The following is a 19,518-nucleotide window of genomic DNA, read 5'->3' as shown; positions in this document are numbered from 1 at the left end:
GTGATGTATACCCCTTTGTTTTCTTTTCTGCCTAAATTTGAGGTTTCGTTTTCCTGTTTGATTCTGTAGATCAAGTTCAGCAAGAAGATGTGTCTGGAGCACGATGAGAAGCTGATATCTTATCTCTCCATGCTCCGAGATATCGAGATGAGAATCAAACGGGTGCAGCCAGCAGAGCAGAATTTGGCAGCCCTTCATGACCTGCTGCAGCAAGCAGAGGTGAGCAGGGCTGGGCCAGGCTTGGCTGGTGTTAGGCAGGACAGAGTTTGTCCCCCTTCTCCCAGGTCCTGGAGAAAGGCAGGCGAGTGCTGGCAGCTGAGCAGGGCTGGAGGGGGGGGTGATGAATCTTTCTAGACGCAGTGTTTGGAGCTGCGTCTCCAAAACCTTTGCTCGGTTTTGGCAGCAGGAAGATGAAGTCACCCAGTCTTAGACATAACGATGCTGTCTTGCCTCAGGCCCTGGGCGCTGAGCTGCGGGAGCTGAGCTTCCCAGTGAATCAGGAGTTGGACGCCGTGAGGTGGATTGTGGCCAACCCCCCTGAAGAAGTCCCTGAGCAATTACTGAAGGCTTTGGAGAAGGATGCCAAGAACCTCCAGAAGTCTCTGAGCTCTGCGAATGATGTCCTGGAGTCCCGGCTGCAAAACCTTCGTGGGGCGGCAGAAAACGAAAAGGTAGAGCTGGCAAATGTGCCTGCTGCCCCCCCGAGCACCCCAAAACTCCTTCTCTAAGCGGTGCATTTCTGTTTTTAAGGCTAAAATCCTGGCACATCACGAGGCTCTTCAGGGCAAACTCCAGGAGCTGCTGAGCTGGGTCTCTGGCACCGCAGAGTCGCTGGATGACAGCGATTATCACCAGGCGACCGATTCGAACAGCTTGAGTCGCTGCCTGCACCACTACAAGGTAACCATGGCAATGCCCCTAATCCTTGAGGCTGATGAACTTGCTGCCCTTTGCATGGAGGAGAAGCTTTTAATCCTGCTTCCCTCCTGGAGCCTGCCAAGGGTTTGCCCTTATCCTGTGCTGCAGTAGGAGTGACTGTTCTGTATTTGCTCCAAGGTCACTTGTTTCCACAATACACAAAGGATCTGCTTTGGCTGCTCCACTGCAGATAGGTGTGTGGTGGGGGCTGAGTGACCAGGAATGATTCCCATCAGGCTGTTGAGGAAAGAGCTGCTTCCTCTGGAAGGGCTCTGAGAGCCCCCTCCATCACACCTGCCCTGGTCTCCATCACCTGTACAAGGAGCCTGGTCTCCCCTCCACATTTATCCATCTTCTGGTGAAAACTTTAAAGATATTATAAAGATATTTTCAAGTTCAGCATCTCCTGCTTGCTGGTAGCACCTTGGCACTGAAGTCAGTGGATCAAAGGCTTTGAGAACTGGTGGTGGCACATGGAGTCACTGCGACCTGTACACAGCTGGTGGCAGTTCCAGGCCTGGGTCATCTTCAGACCCAAGGGCAGCCTTGCATTTCTGCTCCAGGCAACCTCTTGGTGAGGTGCCTCCAGCACCTGGTGCAGAGGAACGTTGGAAAATCACTGCAGTGGGATGCTCTCACCTCCATGCTGAGTGTGATTTTGGGAGCATTTGGTGTTTCTGGAATGTATTTCTCACGGCAAAGCACTTGAAAATGGGAAGCAGCGCAGGCCAGCACTGGCTGTGGGGTCATTTTGCCTGATGGGTCTTTTCTCTCCCGTTCAGGAGCTGAAAGAGCCCCTCACCGACACCAAGTCTCAGCTGGACGCCACCGCCTTCGACATCCAGTTCTTCATCTCGGAGCACGCCCAGGACTTAACGCCCCAGCAGAGCAGGCAGCTGCTGAGGCTGCTCAACGAGCTGCAGAAGGCTTTCCGGGACCTGTCGGAGCGCGTGACGGCGCGGGCGGAGGTGCTGCAGGTCTGTCTCCAGCAAGCGGAGCAGACGGACCAGGTGAAGGTTGTGAGACATCTGCTCTCCCTTGGCTGCCCTTTGCTCGCTGAGGCGCTTTCCCGGCCGCAGGAACACGCGCCGAGACACCTTCTGTTTTGGGATTTCACGTGCATGCCGCTCACAGTTTGTGACTTCTCGTTGCACATCATGAGCTTCCTCTGAAAGTCTTCCTTCATCCCGCCATGTAGCTCCCAGGTGGAAAGTCTCCTTCCTCCCAAAATACCTGGAGTCCTCATGAGGTCTGGGTAGCGCAGCCCGGCAGCCCTCGTGGAGCTGCTTTGGACTGGATGGAATAAACCCCTGTAACCCTGCCAGAAATCCCTGTGCAGAGGGGCCACCACAGATACCCAGCAGTGCTAATGTCTTATTTCCACTGCACACGTTGCTGTCCCAGAGAAGGAGCTGACAGTGTATCAAGGACCAAAGCAAGTCCTCAGGTCTCTGCTGCACTGCTGCAGCACCCATCACTGCATGGATCCTCTTATTCAAAACAGGATTAATGTGTTTTTTATTAACAATTGCTCTCTGTAACTCTTGCCTGTCCCCTCTGGAGTGTGTGTGTGTATATTAACCAGTTTGCTTTGCCTTTTCAGATTGAGTGTGCGCCCATCCTAACCCAGGAAGAACTCGCTTTGCAGCTGAAGAGCTCTTAAGAAGGCTCTTTCAATTTGCTTCTGTTGTTTTATCTTATGACTGGGAGAAACAAGCACAGTGTTTTGCACAAGTTTGTACATCACCTTGCTGAAATGCTCAGTGAAAAACTCAGAAACCTTTTATCTCCCCTGGGAAAGGGGAACAGGGGTGTTGCAGGGACTCTCAGGTCACATCATGCTCAATTGCTCAAACAGGCGCTTCTGTGTTGTGCTCTGGCAGCAAAAGGAGGAGCTGGATCAGCAAAGAGATGCTTTTCCTCTCCAGGGCTCCTTCTCCAACCCCAGGATCATAAAAAACCAGCCTTTTTGGGTTGTCTTGGGCTCCACAGTGGTGCTGCCTAACTCAGATTGTTGTTACCTCTCTTTTGATGAGTTTCTGCTGCTGTTTTAATGTCTGTAACGTGGAATGCAAAAGGCACAGAAACTTGTGATCGAGTTTTCCTGGGAGAGGAGTGCAGCTCCACTTTGGAGCTCAACAGGCTCCTCAGAGAGAAACCTGCTCAAGTGGTGGCAAATGTGCCACCAGCTCGGCAGGGACGGGGCACCTGCAGCTGGAGAGGGAGAAGGAGCTCCTGGAGAGCCACAAAAGGCGTTTTCTGTGCTGCATCCTCATCTTCAGGAGCTGCTCCAGCTGTAACCTCTCACCTTGCCTTTCAGCAGTGTGAGTGGAGGTGCAGCACTGGTACTGACTGTCCCCTGTCCCCTTTCCTCTGCCCGCAGACGCTGCAGGAGCAGCAGGCAGCCCGGGCACAGAGCCTGGCTGAGCTGAGCCGCTGGCTGGGCCAGGCAGAGGACACGCTGACAGAGCAGCAGAGAGCAGAAGGGGACCTGTCTGCCCTGCAGCAGAGACAAAGTGATGTTAAGGTCAGTGCTGTAATTTAAAAAAAGGGGGGGCAGGAGGTGGAGGGGCTCGGAGGAGCGCTCGGAGCCTCACGGCATCGTCTGCCCAGGAGCTGCAGAGGAACATCCACACCCGAGCCGCCTCCTTCGCCAGCGTCCTGAAAAGCACAGAGGAGTTTTTGGAGGAGAACAAGGGCAAGATGGAGCCTGGGGAGCTGGCAGCACTGCAGGAGAACCTCCAGCGTGCCAAGGAGCAATACCGGTCCCTGCAGGAGAGGACAGAGGTGGCCCAGAAGGAGCTGGAGAGTGCTGTGAGTGCTGCAGTGCAGCAGGAGACTGAGAAGGTAATGAGCAAAGAGCTGTAGTCTCTGGGCTCTGCTTGAGGAGAAAAGTGAGGTCCAGTTGGAGTCCTTCAGCGTTCTGGCAGTTATCTGGGTGGTGCAGCTTAAAGCAATTTGTGGTCCCTTCCTGGGTGTCCCCCCAGGCAAGGTGTCCCCTGGACATTTCTGTCATAAAATACCTTGAGAGTTGCAACCATGGATGAGCTGGTTGTGGAGGAAATGGGGGAGAGAAAGGCCCCTTGCTCTGCCTTTAGGGTGACCTTCAGTGGGAGTGAGAATGCCAGTCACCTCCCTGTGCTGGTGGTGCAGGTGATGCTCCCACCTGGGTGTGTGGAGTTGCAGCCCTTCAGGGAGGGGACCCTGGGTTGTGTCGGGGTAAGAAATGCAGTGGAGCAGAGAGGCTGAATTTATTCACAGCTTCTTTGCACCTTCTAGAGAGCCACAAAAGGTTTTGGAGACCCGAGAGTGTGCCTGAGAGGCACTTTGCTGAGGCTGGCAAACTCCTTGGGTTTTTTCTTGTGTTGATTTGTGCCTCCCTCCCCCGTGCAGCAGTTTGCTGAACATGCAAAACCCGGTTCATTTTATCTGGGGCGTTTGTGCTTTCAGGTGAAAGCTGCCAAAGAGCTGGAGGAGAACAGCAATAAGATCGATTCCCTTTTGAACTGGGTGGCGTCGCTGGAGCAGAAGGGAGGGCTCCCGGAGTACAGACCTCACCCTGCCAAGCAAGAGGCAGGGACAGGAGCAGGGACAGGCTCTCGGGATGTCCCCGATGGCCACGTGGTTGGAGCAGACAGCGCTGCCGGGAGCCTGGACGAGCAATACGAGAGGCTGAAGGTCAGGACTGACACCTTGTCCCTCTCGAAGCTTTCTGCCCCACACACTGACCCTGCCTCCACTGCTGGTGCAGAGCTGGGAATAGAATGGGGTATTGGGTGCATCTGGCCCCTGGGACATGTGATTTTCCATATGGGAGGCTTGGAAAGTCCCTGCCTGACTTCCTGGTGGAAATACAGGCTGTGTGGTGGGTGGGTGCCTGGCAGGGTGTAATCAGGGTAATGAGAGAAGGTGCCAATCGTGGTCAGAGAAGGCAGAGCCCCTGTACGCCAGCCTGGGAGGTTCCCCACCTTGCTGGTGCTGTGTCATAGAATTCCAGACTGGTTTGGGTTGGAAGGGACCTTAAAGCTCACCTACTTCCAACCTCCTGCCATGGGCAAGGACGCCTTCTACTAGCCCAGGTTGCTCAGGGCCCCATCTGACCTGGCCCTGAACACTTCCAGGGATGGGGCAGCCAGAGCTGTTGGAGGGTGTGGAGGCTCGGTCACACTCGTGGTGGGCAGAGACCCTCTGTCACAAGCATCACCTTTGCTCGCTGGATCTTTCAGGCCCAGCACCAGGAGCTGCTGTCCCAGCAGCAGGACGTCATCCTGGCCACGCAGTCGGCTCAGGCTTTCCTGGACAAGCACGGCCACAGCCTGGCCAGGGAGGAGCGGGAGCGGCTCCAGGGCCAGCTGGCCGAGCTGAAGGACCAGTACTCAGCGTCCCTCTCGCAGTCAGAAACGCGGCTGAAGCAAGTGCAGGTCCTGCGGGACGAGCTGCACAAGTTCCTGCGGGACCACGGGGAGTTCGAGGCGTGGCTGACGCAGGCGGAGCAGGACCTGGAGGGGATGTCCAAGGGGGACGGGGACCCCGCGGCCCTGCGGCGGCTGCTCGCGCGCCAGGGCAGCTTCTCCGAGGACGTGATCTCCCACAAGGGCGACCTGCGGTTCGTCACCATGTCGGGGCAGAAGGTTCTGGATGTGGAGGGAGCTGCTGGGGACGCCGAGTCCCAGCTGCTGATGTCCAAGAGCGTGGTCAAGGGCAAGCTGGAGGACGCGACGCAGAGATACACCACGCTGCACTCCAAGGTATGGGAAGGGCTTTGCAGGGCTGGGAGTGGAACCCTGGGTGCTGTTTTCCAGGGGTGGCAGAGGGACATTTCACTTCAGTGTTTGGCTGGACTTCCAGGACATACGTAGATTGTAGGGCAAGGATTGTCTTCAGAGAATCATAGAATCGTAGGATCGACCGGGTTGGAAAAGACCTCTGAGATCATCAAGTCCAACCCTTAATCCAACCCTGCTGTGGTTACCAGACCATGGCACTGATGCCACATCCAGTCTCATCTTAAAAACCTCCAGGGACAATGAATCCACCACCTCCCTGGGCAGCCCATTCCAGTGTCTGATTACTCTCTGTAAAATATTTTTTCCTAATATTCAACCTAAACCTCTCCTGGCACAGCTTAAGACCGTGCCCTCTTGTCTTCTTCAAGGCTTGGGCAAGGCAGCACCTTTTAGCTTGGTGCTGGTCTGCATGCTGCCTCCTGTAACTACTTTAACATGTGGCAAGGTTAATGTTTTAATTAATTTTTTCTTTCTTGACGATTTCTGTGCCTTTTCCGTGGGTTGCCCACGGCCTCCCGTCATGTCTCGTTGCTCCTTTGCAGTGCTCCAAGCTCGGCTCCCACCTGAACACCTTGCTGGAGCACTACCAGCAGTTCCAGGAGGTGGCAGAGTCTCTCAGGACGTGGCTGCAGGAGAGTGAAGCTGCCATTGGGAAGCTGCTCTCAGAGACGGTTTCTTCAGATCCAGCTGTCCTGCAGAAGCAGCTCGCCAGCACGAAGGTACGGGAGCCTTTGCTGACCTCCTGGGAGGTGTTTGAGCCTGGATGGGAGTTTGGCTGCACTGAGCAGTCAACAGCAGGAAAGAGACTCTTCCCCATTGGATTTTTTTTACCGGTTGAGTGCAAAGATGCACCTGCAGATGCAGCAGGTCCTGCAGCTGCAGATCAGGTGGGGTCAGATTCTCGGGAAAGGTGCTCAGCCAGGATGAGGGGCTGCAGTCACAGACACCCCAGCAGGACATAGAGGAGGACATTCCTCCCCTGTGAGGGTGACTGGGTGCTGGGACAGCCCAAGCCCTCTGATCCAGCTCTGCCTGCAGCATGGGGTTGGACTTTCCAAGCGACATTATTATTTTTCTTAATGTTTTAGTGATTAATGATTAAGTGAAGAGGATCCCTCAGAGGGTTTAAATGGAGCCCTGAGCTCCCCGTGAGTGGGGGTCTCCTGCCTGACCCATCACTGATTTTGGCTTTTCTTGTCAAAGCAGCAGCTGCAAGGAGACCTGGCTGAGCACCAGGTACCAGTGGAGAAGCTCCAGAAAGCAGCTCGGTCCCTGCTGGAGATACAAGGAGAGCCAGCCCCTGACCACGGGCATATTCGGGAAACAACAGGTATGGAGCAAAGCAGCTGCCATTGTCAGCAAGGTTGGTTGGGGAGAGTGAAAACAAACCAGGGAGGGAGCAGAGATGAAGTTTCCTACTTTTGGGGAGGAAAACACACAGCAGTGCATCCTCAGGGCTGCACTTGGGAAGGGCTTTGACAACATGTGTTGGGTCCCCTGTCTCACTGCTGCGTTTGGGGGCAGGGATTTGTTGTCAGTGGAAATTCTGGAGGAACCAAAGGTGGCCCTCACTGCTCTCTGAGCACTTTGAGCTCTTTGCCACTGATTCTCCTTTGTGCTGAACTCTGCAGATGCCATCGTGAGCCGGTTCCAGAGCCTCTCCCAGCAGATGTCCGAGCGCTCGGACCTGCTGCAGAAATCCATCGCCCAGTCCCAGAGCGTCCAGGAGAGCCTGGAGAGCCTCCTCCAGTCAGTGGCTGAGATTGAGAAGAACCTGGAGAGAGACCAGCCGGCTGAGCTGTCCTCCACCTCCATCCAGGACTCTCTTGCCACGAGCGTGGTAAGGCTGGGCCCAACTCCCTCACCTCAAACACACCTGTGCAGGACCTGCACTGTGCAAGGGGTTACTGGGGTTTAAGCCACAGTGTTTTGAAAACACCAAAAAAATCTTAAAAAGGGATATGAGCAGAACCTTTGCTTAATATAATAGAACCACAAAATGATTTGGGTTGGAGGGGACCTGAAAGACCATCTCGTTCCAACCTCCTGCCATGAACAGGGACACCTTCCACTAGGCCAGGTTGCTCCCATCCAACTGGGGCATTCACAGCTTCTCTGGGCAATCTGTGCCTGGTCACAGACTTGTTGGAAGTCTCCTTTTTTCTTTGCTAACAAGTCAGGGTTTGATTTCAGGCACAGGGGGAATGCAGAGCAGGTTGGGGAGATCAGAAAGGGAGGGAAAAGCAGGGTAGAAAACTATTCTTTCCCTCCCCTGGTTGTCTCAAAGCACATGCTGCTGCTCCCACGGGCAGCCCAGCCAGTTCACACCAGTTTTGCTCACGAACCTCCCTAAAATGCCCTCCCTCTCCACGTGTGCCCACCACAGAAGCTGAAGCAGGACATCGCCCGGCAGAAGAGCTGCCTGGAAGCCACCCGGGAGATGGTGACGCGGTTCATGGAGGCCGCAGACAGCCCCACGGCCTCCGCCCTGCAGGACAAGCTGGCCGAGGTCACGGAGCAGTTTGGGAGGCTGTGCCAGCAGCAGCAGGAGCGGGAGGATGCCCTGAAGGGCCTCCTCCCCAAAGTGGAGCAGTACGAGCAGCTCTCGGAGAAGCTGCAGCAGTTCACGGAGAGCAGAACGCGGATGTTGGCGTCCGGGAACCAGCCGGACCGGGACATCGCCCACTTCTCCCAGCACATCCAGGTGAGGAGCAGGGGCAGAAGGCTCTGCCTGCGGTGGGTTTCTGAGGCAGGACCTCTGTGGGCTCTTTGCCTGCAGGAGGGAGTGTGGCTGGAGTGGATGAGGCTGTTTCCAGCAGATAGAGAAGGAAATGGCATTTCCCAAGAGTCACACTGGTTTTTAGATGGGACCTCTAGGAAGGCTTTTAGGGACCAGTCCAAATGTAGCAGGGTCTTACCAATTAAAGACTCTAATACAGCAAAATTCCCATGTGCTGGCAGTGAGCTTGGTAAAGGATGGGACAGTGAGCTTGGTAAAGGACAGAGCCAGAGAATCATGGAATATTTTGGGTTGGAAGGAACCTTAAATATTATCTCATTCCAAGCTCCCTGTCATGGACAGGGACATCTTTCACCAGACCAGGTTGCTCAGGGCCTGCCCTTGAACACTTCCAGGGATGCCATGGGTTGTGGTGGCTGGTCATGGCTGTGCAGGATTCCTCCCTCTGGGTTCCTACAAGTGCTCTGCTACAGGGGATGGTTCATCCACAGCCTCAGAAATGCCCTAAGGTGGCATAAAACCAGACACTTGTGCTGGGAGTGGTGTGGGTGATTTGGCTCAGTCTAGGGCACCCCATCCCATCCCAGTCACAGTGTGGCCTTACACCAGCACAGGGGAAGGTGAGACTTGCTCCTGCAGCTCCTTAAAGTATTTGCTGAGCTGGATTTGGAGGAGCAGGTGGGAGTGGGTCATACCTGGCACAGCTGCAGTCCATGGCACTGGAGCCATCCATAGCACTGCCCACAGAGTCTCTCCAGATCACCAGAGCGTGGGACTGTCCAGTTCATCCCCTCTACCTGTGTCTGCTGGTGGGGAACATGACCAGCATCGCCCTTTGCTCTTGGCAGGAGCTGAATTCAGAGATGAGGCAGCACCAGGAGGACCTGACCACCCTGGAGCACCTGGCTGCAGAGCTGAGCTCCTGCGGCTTCGCCCCTGGTGCCTTCCAGCAGCAGGAGAAGCTGCAAAGCCTGAAGAAAGACTTCCTGCAGCTACAGAAGGTGGCAAAGGAGAGGTGAGTCCCAGGGGCCCGGCCACTCCCTGGGGTGGTGGTCTGGGGGTGGCTTCATGGCCTGAGCAAGACCCTGGGGAGGTCTCTGTTCCAAGGGGGGGCACGAGCAAACTCTTCCTGCCACCCTCCTCCCATGCCAGGAGCCGGAGGCAGCTCGATCCAGCTGACGCTTTAAAAAAAGCCTTGGCTGGGGGCGTTGGGAAAAATTCCTGGTGCTGCAGGAGCCGGTGTGATGCGTTTCCCGGCGTGTGGGCTGCCACAGCTCCACCCCAGAGCATCTTGCAGGAGGGGAGCGGGGTGCTGGCAGAGGATCAGGAGCGTGCTCCAGGAGGGGACAGAGCCCAGCAGAGTTCCCTGAAGTCGGGATAAAGCAGAGGTTGAGCTCAGATTGGCCATGGCAGCTTGAGCAGGGTCAGAGCAACAACATCCCTGGGGGTCACAGCTCTCTGGCTGTGTCTCCAGAATCCCTGGGGAACACAGGGAAGGTGATGGGGAAAAGCAGATGAAAGTCACAACAATCCCCAGTAATTCAGCGCTCTGCAGGCTGCTCGCAGCTGCAGTCAGCAGGGATGAGCCAGAGGGGCCCATGGCTCCCATCCGGGGGCTGCCTTGTTCCTCCAGGATGGGCTGAATAGATGGAGCTGTGGCCAGGGAGGAGGGGCAGCACAGCCTGGGCTCCCCAGGGATGCAGCTGCCTGGGGGGACACGACATGAATGAGCCCTGTCATCCCCAAAGCTTCGCTTTTCCCAGGACAAAGAGCCCGGTGCAGAGGCAGAGCAGGTTGGCAGTGGTGGTCCCACGGCTGTTGGCTACCACTGTGCTGCCCAAAAGTGCCACCAGCCACGATCTGGGGGGTCAGCAGCAGTGAGAGGCTGGCACTGTGTGCACCCCGTTCTGGCTGGCACTGCCTGGGCTGTTCCCAGGCAACATCTAATAATAATAATTAAAAAAAGGGCTCCTAGAGACACAACTGTGCTGCATTCAGGAGGGGGTAATTGCAAGGCAAAGCACGAGCTCTGACTCTCTGAAACCTTTTCACTCTCAGAGAAAAGGATGCGTCGTCCTGCCAGGAGCAACTGGACGAATTTCGGAATCTGGTTGGCGCCGTGAGGAAGTGGCTGAGGGAGAGCGAAGGCAAAATGCCGCCTGCTGAGACCTCCCTGGGCACCCAGGAGCTGCACCAGCGCAGGCAGCAGGTCCAGGTGGGGCAAAGGGAGCTGGAATCTGACTGGAAAAAATTGGCAGCTGGTGTGGAAATGCTGGAATGTGGAATAAATTCCAGGAAGCAGAGTCCTGGGAGGTGGTTTGTGGTCTCAGGAATCCTCGCTGTGCATCCAGTGGCTTGCGGAGAAGGGAGCAGCGTGAGATTCCTCTCGGGCACTGCCTGGTTTCCCTTCCCTCCCCCTGCCTGCTCTGGGCGGGATTTGGGAGTGGGAGACCCAAGCACACTCGTTTTCTCTGAGTGTTTCCCCGTGGCAGACATAGAAGGTGGCCTCCTGTCACCCGAGCCCCCGCTCCCCTCCGGCACAGGGATGCTGCAAATCGGGATGTGCCAAGGGATTGACTCAGAGGCAGAGCAGCTCTGCTGAGTCACCCACATCCCTCGCACCCCACGGCACCCGCCGGGCTCCGGCTGGGCTCAGCCGGGCTGGGCTGTGCAGGGAGGAGGAGGAGGGACGTCCCCAAAATGGTGGGAGGGAGAAGCTTTCCTTCAACAGACCCATTAGTTAAGGAAGAGCTTTTCACTCCTTCATTCCCCTGGCAAAAATAGATGTTTCACACCCACTCTCCCAGCACGGCCTCTTTGCCATGCGCTGGTTCCCTGGGTGCTGTGTCCTGGTGTCACCGTGTCACCTCAGAGGTGACAGGTGAGGAAGGGAGGGCTGTGGCCGGGCAAGCACGGCCTCCAATCCCAACCTTTGCTTTCAAACAGGATCTCCTGGAGGAATGGAAGGGGAAGGGGGCCCAGGTGGAGGAGATTGGCCGCAGAGGGACCCTCCTGGAGAATCTGATCGTGGAGATTACGGCCCCCAACACCCCACCCAAAGCAGGTGAGTTATAGCCCACTCTCCTGAGGACACCTCATTCCTCAGCACTCCACTGTCTCCACTGCATCTTCTGAGCCTGCCTTGAGCAAAAAATGGGGCTATTTCCCCCTTTTAACCAAATTCAGAGGGCCCATGGCAGTCTGAGTATCGTGGGGCTGAAAGTGGTTGAGTCACTGGTGCTTGTTGCATTAATGCATCAGCCTAACTTGGCTTAATTAGTTATAGCCTAACGAACTCTGAATTACCCTGTGTTTGCTGTGGGGACACATATAACTGCTTGGATGGAGCATGAGAGCTCCATGAGATGGAGCATGAGAGCTGGGGGTCTGGGCTGTCAGCCCTGCAGGGAGCTCGTGGAGGTGGCTCTTTGCTTTCTCCTGGTGATGTGCTTCAGCCTCCTGAGGGCTGGAGTGTTTTAATCAAACTCCAGCATTTGGGTTTCATATCTGGATGACATTTAAGGCTGCAATATTCAGATGTGATTTGCTGGTCTCCTTTTTGGCTTCAAGTCTGTGAAGCAATGAGAATATGTCTGGTTTGTTTGGAAACCAACTCCAAGATGTCTTCCAGCTTGTGAAAACAAGTCCCTGGACTCTCGTTGTTGTTGGGAATTTGTGGGAATTCACAGTCTGGATATGTTTGTTAGGATTAAGTTCATGAGAAGTTCTTTGGGAAACCTCCAAGAGAAGTGAGGAGAGGCTTGTTGTGGGTGACTCCCATGGTCACCCCATGGGGTGACCAAAGGTGCAGCCCCTTATATCCATGAAAACTTTAAAAAATGTGGTTAGAAAGAGAGACTTACCTGGCAATGTGAATCCCCCTTTGGTTGTGACCATAGCTGTGACATCTGGTGTCCAGGGAAAGGACAGTGGTGCATCCTCCCTGGAGTGTCTGGGCAAAGAGAGCATGTCCACACACCAAGGCAGGCTTGAATAGTTTCATCCCATAAGAAAAGGAGGATATGGGGGAGTTAATCCCTTCAGGGAAGGCATTCACCAGTCTCACAGGGTACAATTCACAAAATCATGCTCAAGGTAGCAACTTTCCAGGCGTGGAGAGGTGGCCAGTGGTCCCCAGTGGTCCATGCAGGAGCTGCATCCACCCAGGTTTCTGGGTGATGTTGGGAGAGGTGCCCAGCTCCCAACAGCTTCAGCTCTTCTGCTTCTGGTCCAGCAAGGCAGGATGAGCTCCAGGAAAGCAAGGGGAGAGGGAGGAGGAGAGATGGAGGGACTCCAAATGGAATTAATGCCGATTGCCCGGCACCGGGCGTGTGGAGACACCGCGTCTGTGCTTGGTGGCCGGGGTGGTCTGTGCCATGGACCGTGTTCATCGCTTGCTGTCTGCATTCCTAACACACCTGTCTTATCCCTCTTGTCCCTTGTCTCCGTCCCCCCTGCTCAGGTGCCGCGCTGCCCGTGCCGGGAGGGTCGGTGGGCAGCGTGAACGGATACCACACGTGCAAAGGTGAGCTCGCGGTCCCCGCTGTGCCAGCACACACCCCCCGAGCCCTGTCCCTGCCTGTTCCTGTCTGTGCAGTTCCGTCTGTGAGAACAGAAACCTCAATCTGACACTGTCATCCTGGCGCAACGGGAATGAGCTTGGCAGTGGGCTGGGAATTCTCAGCCGGAGCCGCGGGGATGGAGGATGGAGGTCGGGCTGAAGGACAGAGCGGGGCGGCTTTGGGGAGCGACAGCACCCTGACACCCCGTCAGGTGGTGTTAAGAGCTGATAAATGGGAGATCATTTTAAGGCCTGCAATTAAATTTATTGGTTCTACGGGATTATAACGGCATCCAACCCTCCAGTTTGAAGAGCAATTTTAATTATGGCCCGTTATCTGCTGTTAGCTCACCGGTTCAGCGAGATAATAGGGGCATAAAAATGGCTTTATATTTCGGTGTCAAATTGTTTAACCTTGTATTAGCAGTGGCATTATGAAGGGGGGGCTCAGCTTGCATCAGGCTCACATCCACGGAGGCATTTGCTTTGTTTGCAAACTGTCAACGTGTATATGTGGTGCAAGTGGAAAAGCCCCTCTGGCAGGAGAGGTGAGGATGATGTGACATCGCTCCGCAGGCAGACGGATGGAGCATGGCCTCTTGCTTCTCATGCTTGGCTGGCTGTGGCTGCCCAGGGCTAGATTAGAACCTGATAGTCCAGGTTAAGATGGAGAACACGGGCAGTGGTCCTCATCTCAGGCTGCTTTTTGGAAACAGATCTGACTGAGATCCAGTGCGACGTCTCGGATGTGACCCAGCAGTACCAGGCCCTGGGCACGGCGCTGAGGGAGCGGCAGCAGCAGCTCTCAGCTATGTTGGAGAAAATGCAAGAGGTGCAGGAGGAGGCCAGCTCGATGCTGAAGTGGCTGGAGTCGAAGGAACGGACGCTGTCAGAGCTGGACGCCTCCTCCTCGCCCACCAAGACGGAGACAATGAGAGCCCAGGCTGAGCACAACAAGGTAACTCCTTTTCCTGAGTTAAAAATGAGAATCGTAGAATCACAGGATGGTTTGGGCTGGAAAGGACCTTAAAGATCATCTTGTTTCAATCCCCTGCCATGCATCTCCCAAAGGATCTCAGAGGTGTGCTTTATTGCAGCGGGACCAGAAGGATTAGTCATAAAGGTCTGCCCTGGCTTTAAGAAGGGCATTCCCAGATCAGATGTCCCAGGCAGAGCTCCCTGGAGCAGGAGCCCAAAGTTCCCCTTTGCTTTTAGACATGTTGCTTTCAGGCATTTGGCTCAGGGGAAAAGAGCTTATCTGGAGCCCTTGTTGCTGGGTCACTCCAGCTTCTCCTGGAAAGCAATTCCCAGCCTTTCCCTGCTCTAGGAGCCAAGTTAGCTCACAATATCACTGACAAGTTAATTTAATTAAAGAGCAAAGAACAGAAATTGTCCAACTGTGGCTTGTAGCTGCTGCTTTGTTCCTACTCCGTGTTTTGATCCTTTTACCCTATATCTGAGGAATTTCAAATCATTATTTTCCAGGCATTTCTGGCTGAATTGGAACAGAATTCTGGGAAGATCCAGAAGGTAAAGGAGGCACTTTCTGGCTTGCTGGAGAAATATCCAGATTCTCCAGAAGCAGCGAACTGGAAGAAGATGCAGGAAGACCTGAGTAAGTGCCTGAAGCACTTAGTGAGGCTTCTGTCTCCAAACATCACGTTAGAAGCGGTTCAGGAGTGTGGGACAACCCCAAAGTCACGGCAGAGCAGAGTCACTTTTAATTAATATTCAGTAAATAGCAAACTTATCTCAGAGCTGTCTGGTGTACAAGGTGTTCCTGAGAGGAGCACTGTTGTGATTAACGAAATCTCTGTGATGGATGTGGATTTTAAAGATGTGCCTCCTTAAATTGCTGCTTTAAAAAAAAAAAAAGATAAAAAGGCAAAAAAAAAAAGCGTTAGTGACATGGGTTGATTATTGTGATTAAAAACTTCACTACTTGATATAAAATTCTAGTCATTAGTGAGGCTATCCCAGGCAATTAAATGTTGACTAAACAAGGCTGTGTGTTTAAAAAGAAGCCCAGAGATTCTCTTCTTTGAAATAGCAGGAACGTGTTTATGGAGTTCTCCATCCAGGAGATCTGCATGTGCTGTGTGAGGACTGATACACAGGAGAGTATCCTCATTTATCGAGCCAGGGATGTGAGATGGCTCACTCAAGGTCAGACCAGCTCATGGCAGTAGTGACTAGAACACAGAAATCCTGCTTGCAAGGTTTTTCCTTGGGAGCTTCAGGACTATGTAGCCATTAGAACTGGATAACGGCTTGTTAGAGAGTGAATAGAGCCACGCTAGTTTTACTGGAAAACTGAGGAGGTTTCCCATGGGGAAAACCATGGGAAAAGGGGAAAAAAACCTGCTTGATGGAGGGGTGGGCTGGCCAGGAGCATGACCATGGCCAACACAGCCGGTGCTTCAGATTGCAGGTGGGAAAGAGCCAGCCAGGCGACGGCCGAGCGGCAGCAGAAGCTGGAGGAGTCGGCGAACCAGCTGGCCACCTTCCAGGCTGCTGAATCCCAGCTGCGCCCTTGGCTCATGGAGAAGGAGCTGATGATGAGCGTGCTGGGACCCCTCTCCATCGACCCCAACATGCTGAACGCACAGAAGCAGCAGGTCCAGGTGAGGCGGGTTCACATCTCCTCGATGGGTGTCCATGGAGGGGGAGGGTGTCTCGCCCAGATATGAGATGATGGAAGATTGCAGTTGGAATTATTTGTCTTGCAAGCACTCTGGAGACCTCATGGCTCCTCTCCCAAGTCCTCCCAACTGAGCCCAAACTGCTGTGAATAACTTAAAATGGGTGCAGTGCCCAAGCTCCCTTCCCCGTGCTGGATTGACTCATCAATGAATCACTTGGCCCCTCTTGGAGAGTGAAATTGCTTTAAACAAGACCTGTGCTGATGCTCTGCAGGACTTGCTAATTCTGTCCCTCCTCCTGCCAGCCTGCTCTTTCCATACCTCCTGCTTCCAAATCCTAACATGTCCGTAACAGGCCACATCATGAAGCAAAAAGCCCCAGTTAACATAATCAGATTGCCTTCTCATCTAACTGGTTTATGTTACATTACGCAGCAGTAAGACAAATAAGAGAAAGAGCAAAGTCCTGGAGCTGCAGACCCCTCCCAGCTTTTTAACTTCCAAGGTCACAATAAATCCTGGCCTACCCAGCCCAACGGCTGTCCCACCCAAAGGCTTGTTCCTGCTCATTCCACGGGCTGGATAAAGCCCCTGGAGGTCTGGTTTGTTTTGACTGTGTGTATTCGGAGCTGTCAGTTTTATGCAAACATTTTTATGTTATTTCTGTTCCCAGTTTATGCTGAAGGAATTTGAAGCCCGCAGACAACAGCACGAGCAGCTCAACCAGGCAGCTCAGAGCATCTTGACTGGCCCTGGAGATGTTTCTCCATCCACTAACCAGGTGCGGGATGAGCTCCAGGGGGTTAATCAGAAATGGTCCGAGCTAACAGAACGCCTCAACTCCCGCTCCAGCCAGATTGATCAAGCCATAGTAAAGAGCACCCAGTACCAGGAGCTCCTCCAGGGCCTCTCAGAGAAGGTGAAGGCAGTTGGGCAGCGCCTGAGCAGCCAGTCTGCCATCAGCACACAGCCCGATGCCGTCAAACAGCAGCTGGAGGAAACCAGCGAGATCCGCTCGGACCTGGAGCAGCTGGAAGAGGAGATTGCAGAGGCTCAGACCCTCTGTGATGACCTCTCCGTCCTGATTGGGGAGCAGTACCTCAAAGATGAGTTAAAGAAACGTCTGGAGACGGTGGCACTTCCTCTCAAAGGGCTGGAAGATTTGGCAGGTGAGACACTTAGGAGATATTGGAATGTCGAGCTCCATCCCTGCTCTTTGCCAAAGGGCTCTCCCATCCCTGGATTTCTAAGAATAGTAGGGAAAGCACCATTTATCATTTTTTTGGGGTGCTTCATAGGTGTTTTATCTGGGACCAAGCACGAGAGAGTTCAAACTCCAGACATACCTGAGCCTGGAGAGGGAACAGAGGTGTTTAGTCCCACAGATGTGACTCTTCAACAAGCACTGTGGCATGTGCTTGGAAAAAAAACAGGTTCCTAAATTCAGAGTGGGGCATGGAGGAGCCCCAGTGGCCACTCTCTGATCTGGGGACACGTCTTCTGGTTTCTAAGAAGTTGCATTTAGAAACTGGTCAGGAGAACCGAGACAACCGTGTTATCATTGCCTCTTACTACTTAAGAAATTTATGAATTAGTGAGCAAAAAGGCTGGTGATGCAATGGAAAACTCCTTCCTGTTAATCAAAACACAGTTGGTACATATGAGATGATTTTAAATAATTGCACTTTGCTTATTTGATTTCAGCTTAATTGTCGCCTTCTAATCTTATTCCCATTCCAGCCGACCGGATGAACCGACTCCAGACTGCACTTGCGAGTTCCCAGCAGTTCCAGCATATGTTTGATGAACTCAGGACCTGGCTAGATGACAAACTGTGCCAGCAAGCTCAGAGCCAACCGATTTCTGCTAAACTGGAGAGGCTACAGAGCCAAATTCAGGAACAAGAAGAGTTCCAGAAGAGCCTCAACCAACACAGTGGCTCCTATGAGATGATTGTAGCCGAGGGAGAATCTTTGCTGCTTTCAGTCCAGCCTGGGGAGGAGAAGACCACTCTGCAAAACCAGTTGGTCGGCCTGAAAACACACTGGGAAGAGCTCAGCAAACAGGCTGCTGATAGACACTCTAAGCTCAAGGACTGTTTGCAGAAAGCTCAGAAGTACCAACGGCACACGGAGGATCTCCTGCCATGGGTGGAGGACTGCAAGGCAAAGGTGGCAGAGCTGGAGGTAACTCTGGACCCAGTGCAGCTGGAGGCGACTCTTCTGAGGTCAAAGGCCATGCTGAGTGACGTGGAGAAGCGCCGGTCCTTGCTGGAGATGCTGAACAGTGCTGCCGACATCCTGATCGATGCTTCCCAGACGGATGAGGATGACATCCGGGATGAGAAGGCTGGCATCAATCAGAAGATGGATGCCATCACAGAAGAGCTGCAAGCCAAGACTGGCTCCATTGAAGAAATGTCCCAGAGGCTCAAGGAGTTTCAAGAGAGCTTCAAGAACATTGAGAAGAAGCTGGAAGGGGCAAAGCACCAGCTGGAGATCTACGATGCCCTGGGGCCACAAGCCTGCAGCAACAAGAATTTGGAGAAGCTCAGGGCACAGCAGGAGGTGCTGCAGGCCCTTGAGCCGCAAGTGGATTATCTGAAAAACCTCACTCAGGGTCTGGTAGAAGATGCTCCAGACGGATCCGACTGTTCCCAGCTCTTAAGCCAGGCTGAAGTGGCTCAGCAGGACTTCAAGGCTGCGAAGCAGAAAGTGAACGACTGCTGTGCGCTCATGGAAAACAAGCTGGAAGGGATCAGCCAGTTCAATAATCGGGTCAGGGAGATGTTCTCTCAACTGGCGGACCTGGACGATGAGCTGGACAGCATGGGCCCCATCGGGAGAGACTCCGACAGCCTCCAGTCCCAGGCCGAGGACGTCCGCGCCTTCCTGGGCAAACTCCACAGGCTGAAGTCGGACATCGAAGCTTCCGAAAGCGAGTGCAAGAAGATGCTGGAGGAAGAAGGGAGCCCTGATCTATTAGGACTGAAACGGGAGCTGGAGACGCTGAACAAACAGTGCAGCAAACTGACAGAGAGGGGCAAGAACCGGCAGGAGCAGGTGGAGACGACGCTGTCCCGCGTCGAGGACTTCTACGGCCGGCTGAAGGAGCTGACCCACATGACAACGGCGGCCGAGGAGAACGAGGCCTTGCAGTGGGTGGTGGGAACGGAGGTGGAAACCATCAACCAGCAGCTGGCAGACTTCAAGGTAAGTCTTGATGCTGTGATGTTGGGGTTTTTTTAAGTGGTGTTTGGTGTTCTGAGGGCCTGCCTGGTGTTGTGGGGGTTTTTTTTTGTGTGGGACCTCTGGGCTCCGAGCCATCACGCCTTTGTTGTTTGTTGCTGTAATTCGAGTGGGTTTGGTGGCTAAAACATTCCTTGCTGTGGAGAGTGTAAGATCAACTGGTGGACTTGGTAGTCTGTGGTGAAAAGGTGCAGAAAGGTTTTGCGACTGGGAGGAAAATCCCTGTTCTCCTGGTGATGTGTAATGCTGATGTGCCAACATCTCGTGGGCTGGTAAAGGTGGTTGACATTTAGGTTTTTGGGGGAGGGAGGGAGGGATGGTTCTGAGTCCATCTGAGCTGTGAGTTGGCAACATTTGAGAGTCTAGTCCAGATCAGAGCGTTCTGCAGGTCTTTCTACCTGGCCTACCATTCTTGCTTGTTGTTCACTTTTTACATCCACATTTTACATGCATTTTGGGGTTCTTGGGTACAAATACAGCCACAGATAAACTGTGGGACAAGGGGTGCACACAGGAAGTAAAACCAAGGTGAAGTTTTATGTGGGCTGTTCACGTTTCCAGCAAGGAGTTGATGGGGACCATCAAGACTTGCATGAAATGCTGTGAGAGGGAAGAGTTGGAG

At 53.8% G+C, this 19,518-nt stretch overlaps 1 protein-coding gene across 2 annotated transcripts in view; it reads left to right on the top strand.

Moving 5' to 3' along the window:
* The window catches only part of MACF1 (microtubule-actin crosslinking factor 1), a 115,577-nt gene that overhangs the window by 54,185 nt on the left and 41,874 nt on the right, over window positions 1-19,518 (top strand). The window contains exons 37-57 of one of the 2 annotated variants that reach the window (XM_017836529.1): window positions 70-219; window positions 456-671; window positions 751-900; window positions 1,701-1,934; window positions 3,302-3,445; window positions 3,532-3,765; window positions 4,369-4,596; window positions 5,145-5,666; window positions 6,248-6,424; window positions 6,912-7,035; window positions 7,337-7,545; window positions 8,092-8,409; window positions 9,294-9,460; window positions 10,504-10,660; window positions 11,392-11,509; window positions 12,908-12,970; window positions 13,723-13,964; window positions 14,492-14,621; window positions 15,431-15,630; window positions 16,322-16,817; window positions 17,389-18,860. In XM_017836529.1, coding sequence (XP_017692018.1) covers window positions 70-219; window positions 456-671; window positions 751-900; window positions 1,701-1,934; window positions 3,302-3,445; window positions 3,532-3,765; window positions 4,369-4,596; window positions 5,145-5,666; window positions 6,248-6,424; window positions 6,912-7,035; window positions 7,337-7,545; window positions 8,092-8,409; window positions 9,294-9,460; window positions 10,504-10,660; window positions 11,392-11,509; window positions 12,908-12,970; window positions 13,723-13,964; window positions 14,492-14,621; window positions 15,431-15,630; window positions 16,322-16,817; window positions 17,389-18,860 — 5,751 coding nt within the window. The remainder of the gene's footprint in view (window positions 1-69; window positions 220-455; window positions 672-750; window positions 901-1,700; window positions 1,935-3,301; window positions 3,446-3,531; window positions 3,766-4,368; window positions 4,597-5,144; window positions 5,667-6,247; window positions 6,425-6,911; window positions 7,036-7,336; window positions 7,546-8,091; window positions 8,410-9,293; window positions 9,461-10,503; window positions 10,661-11,391; window positions 11,510-12,907; window positions 12,971-13,722; window positions 13,965-14,491; window positions 14,622-15,430; window positions 15,631-16,321; window positions 16,818-17,388; window positions 18,861-19,518) is intronic. The other variant, XM_017836528.1, reaches the window with a different exon arrangement.

The sequence above is a fragment of the Lepidothrix coronata genome, unplaced genomic scaffold (assembly GCF_001604755.1).
Source record: "Lepidothrix coronata isolate B3197 unplaced genomic scaffold, Lepidothrix_coronata-1.0 Scaffold279, whole genome shotgun sequence".
NCBI lineage: Eukaryota > Metazoa > Chordata > Aves > Passeriformes > Pipridae > Lepidothrix > Lepidothrix coronata.
The sequence above is the reverse complement of the archived record's forward strand: the minus strand, read 5'-3'. Positions and strand labels throughout refer to the sequence as shown.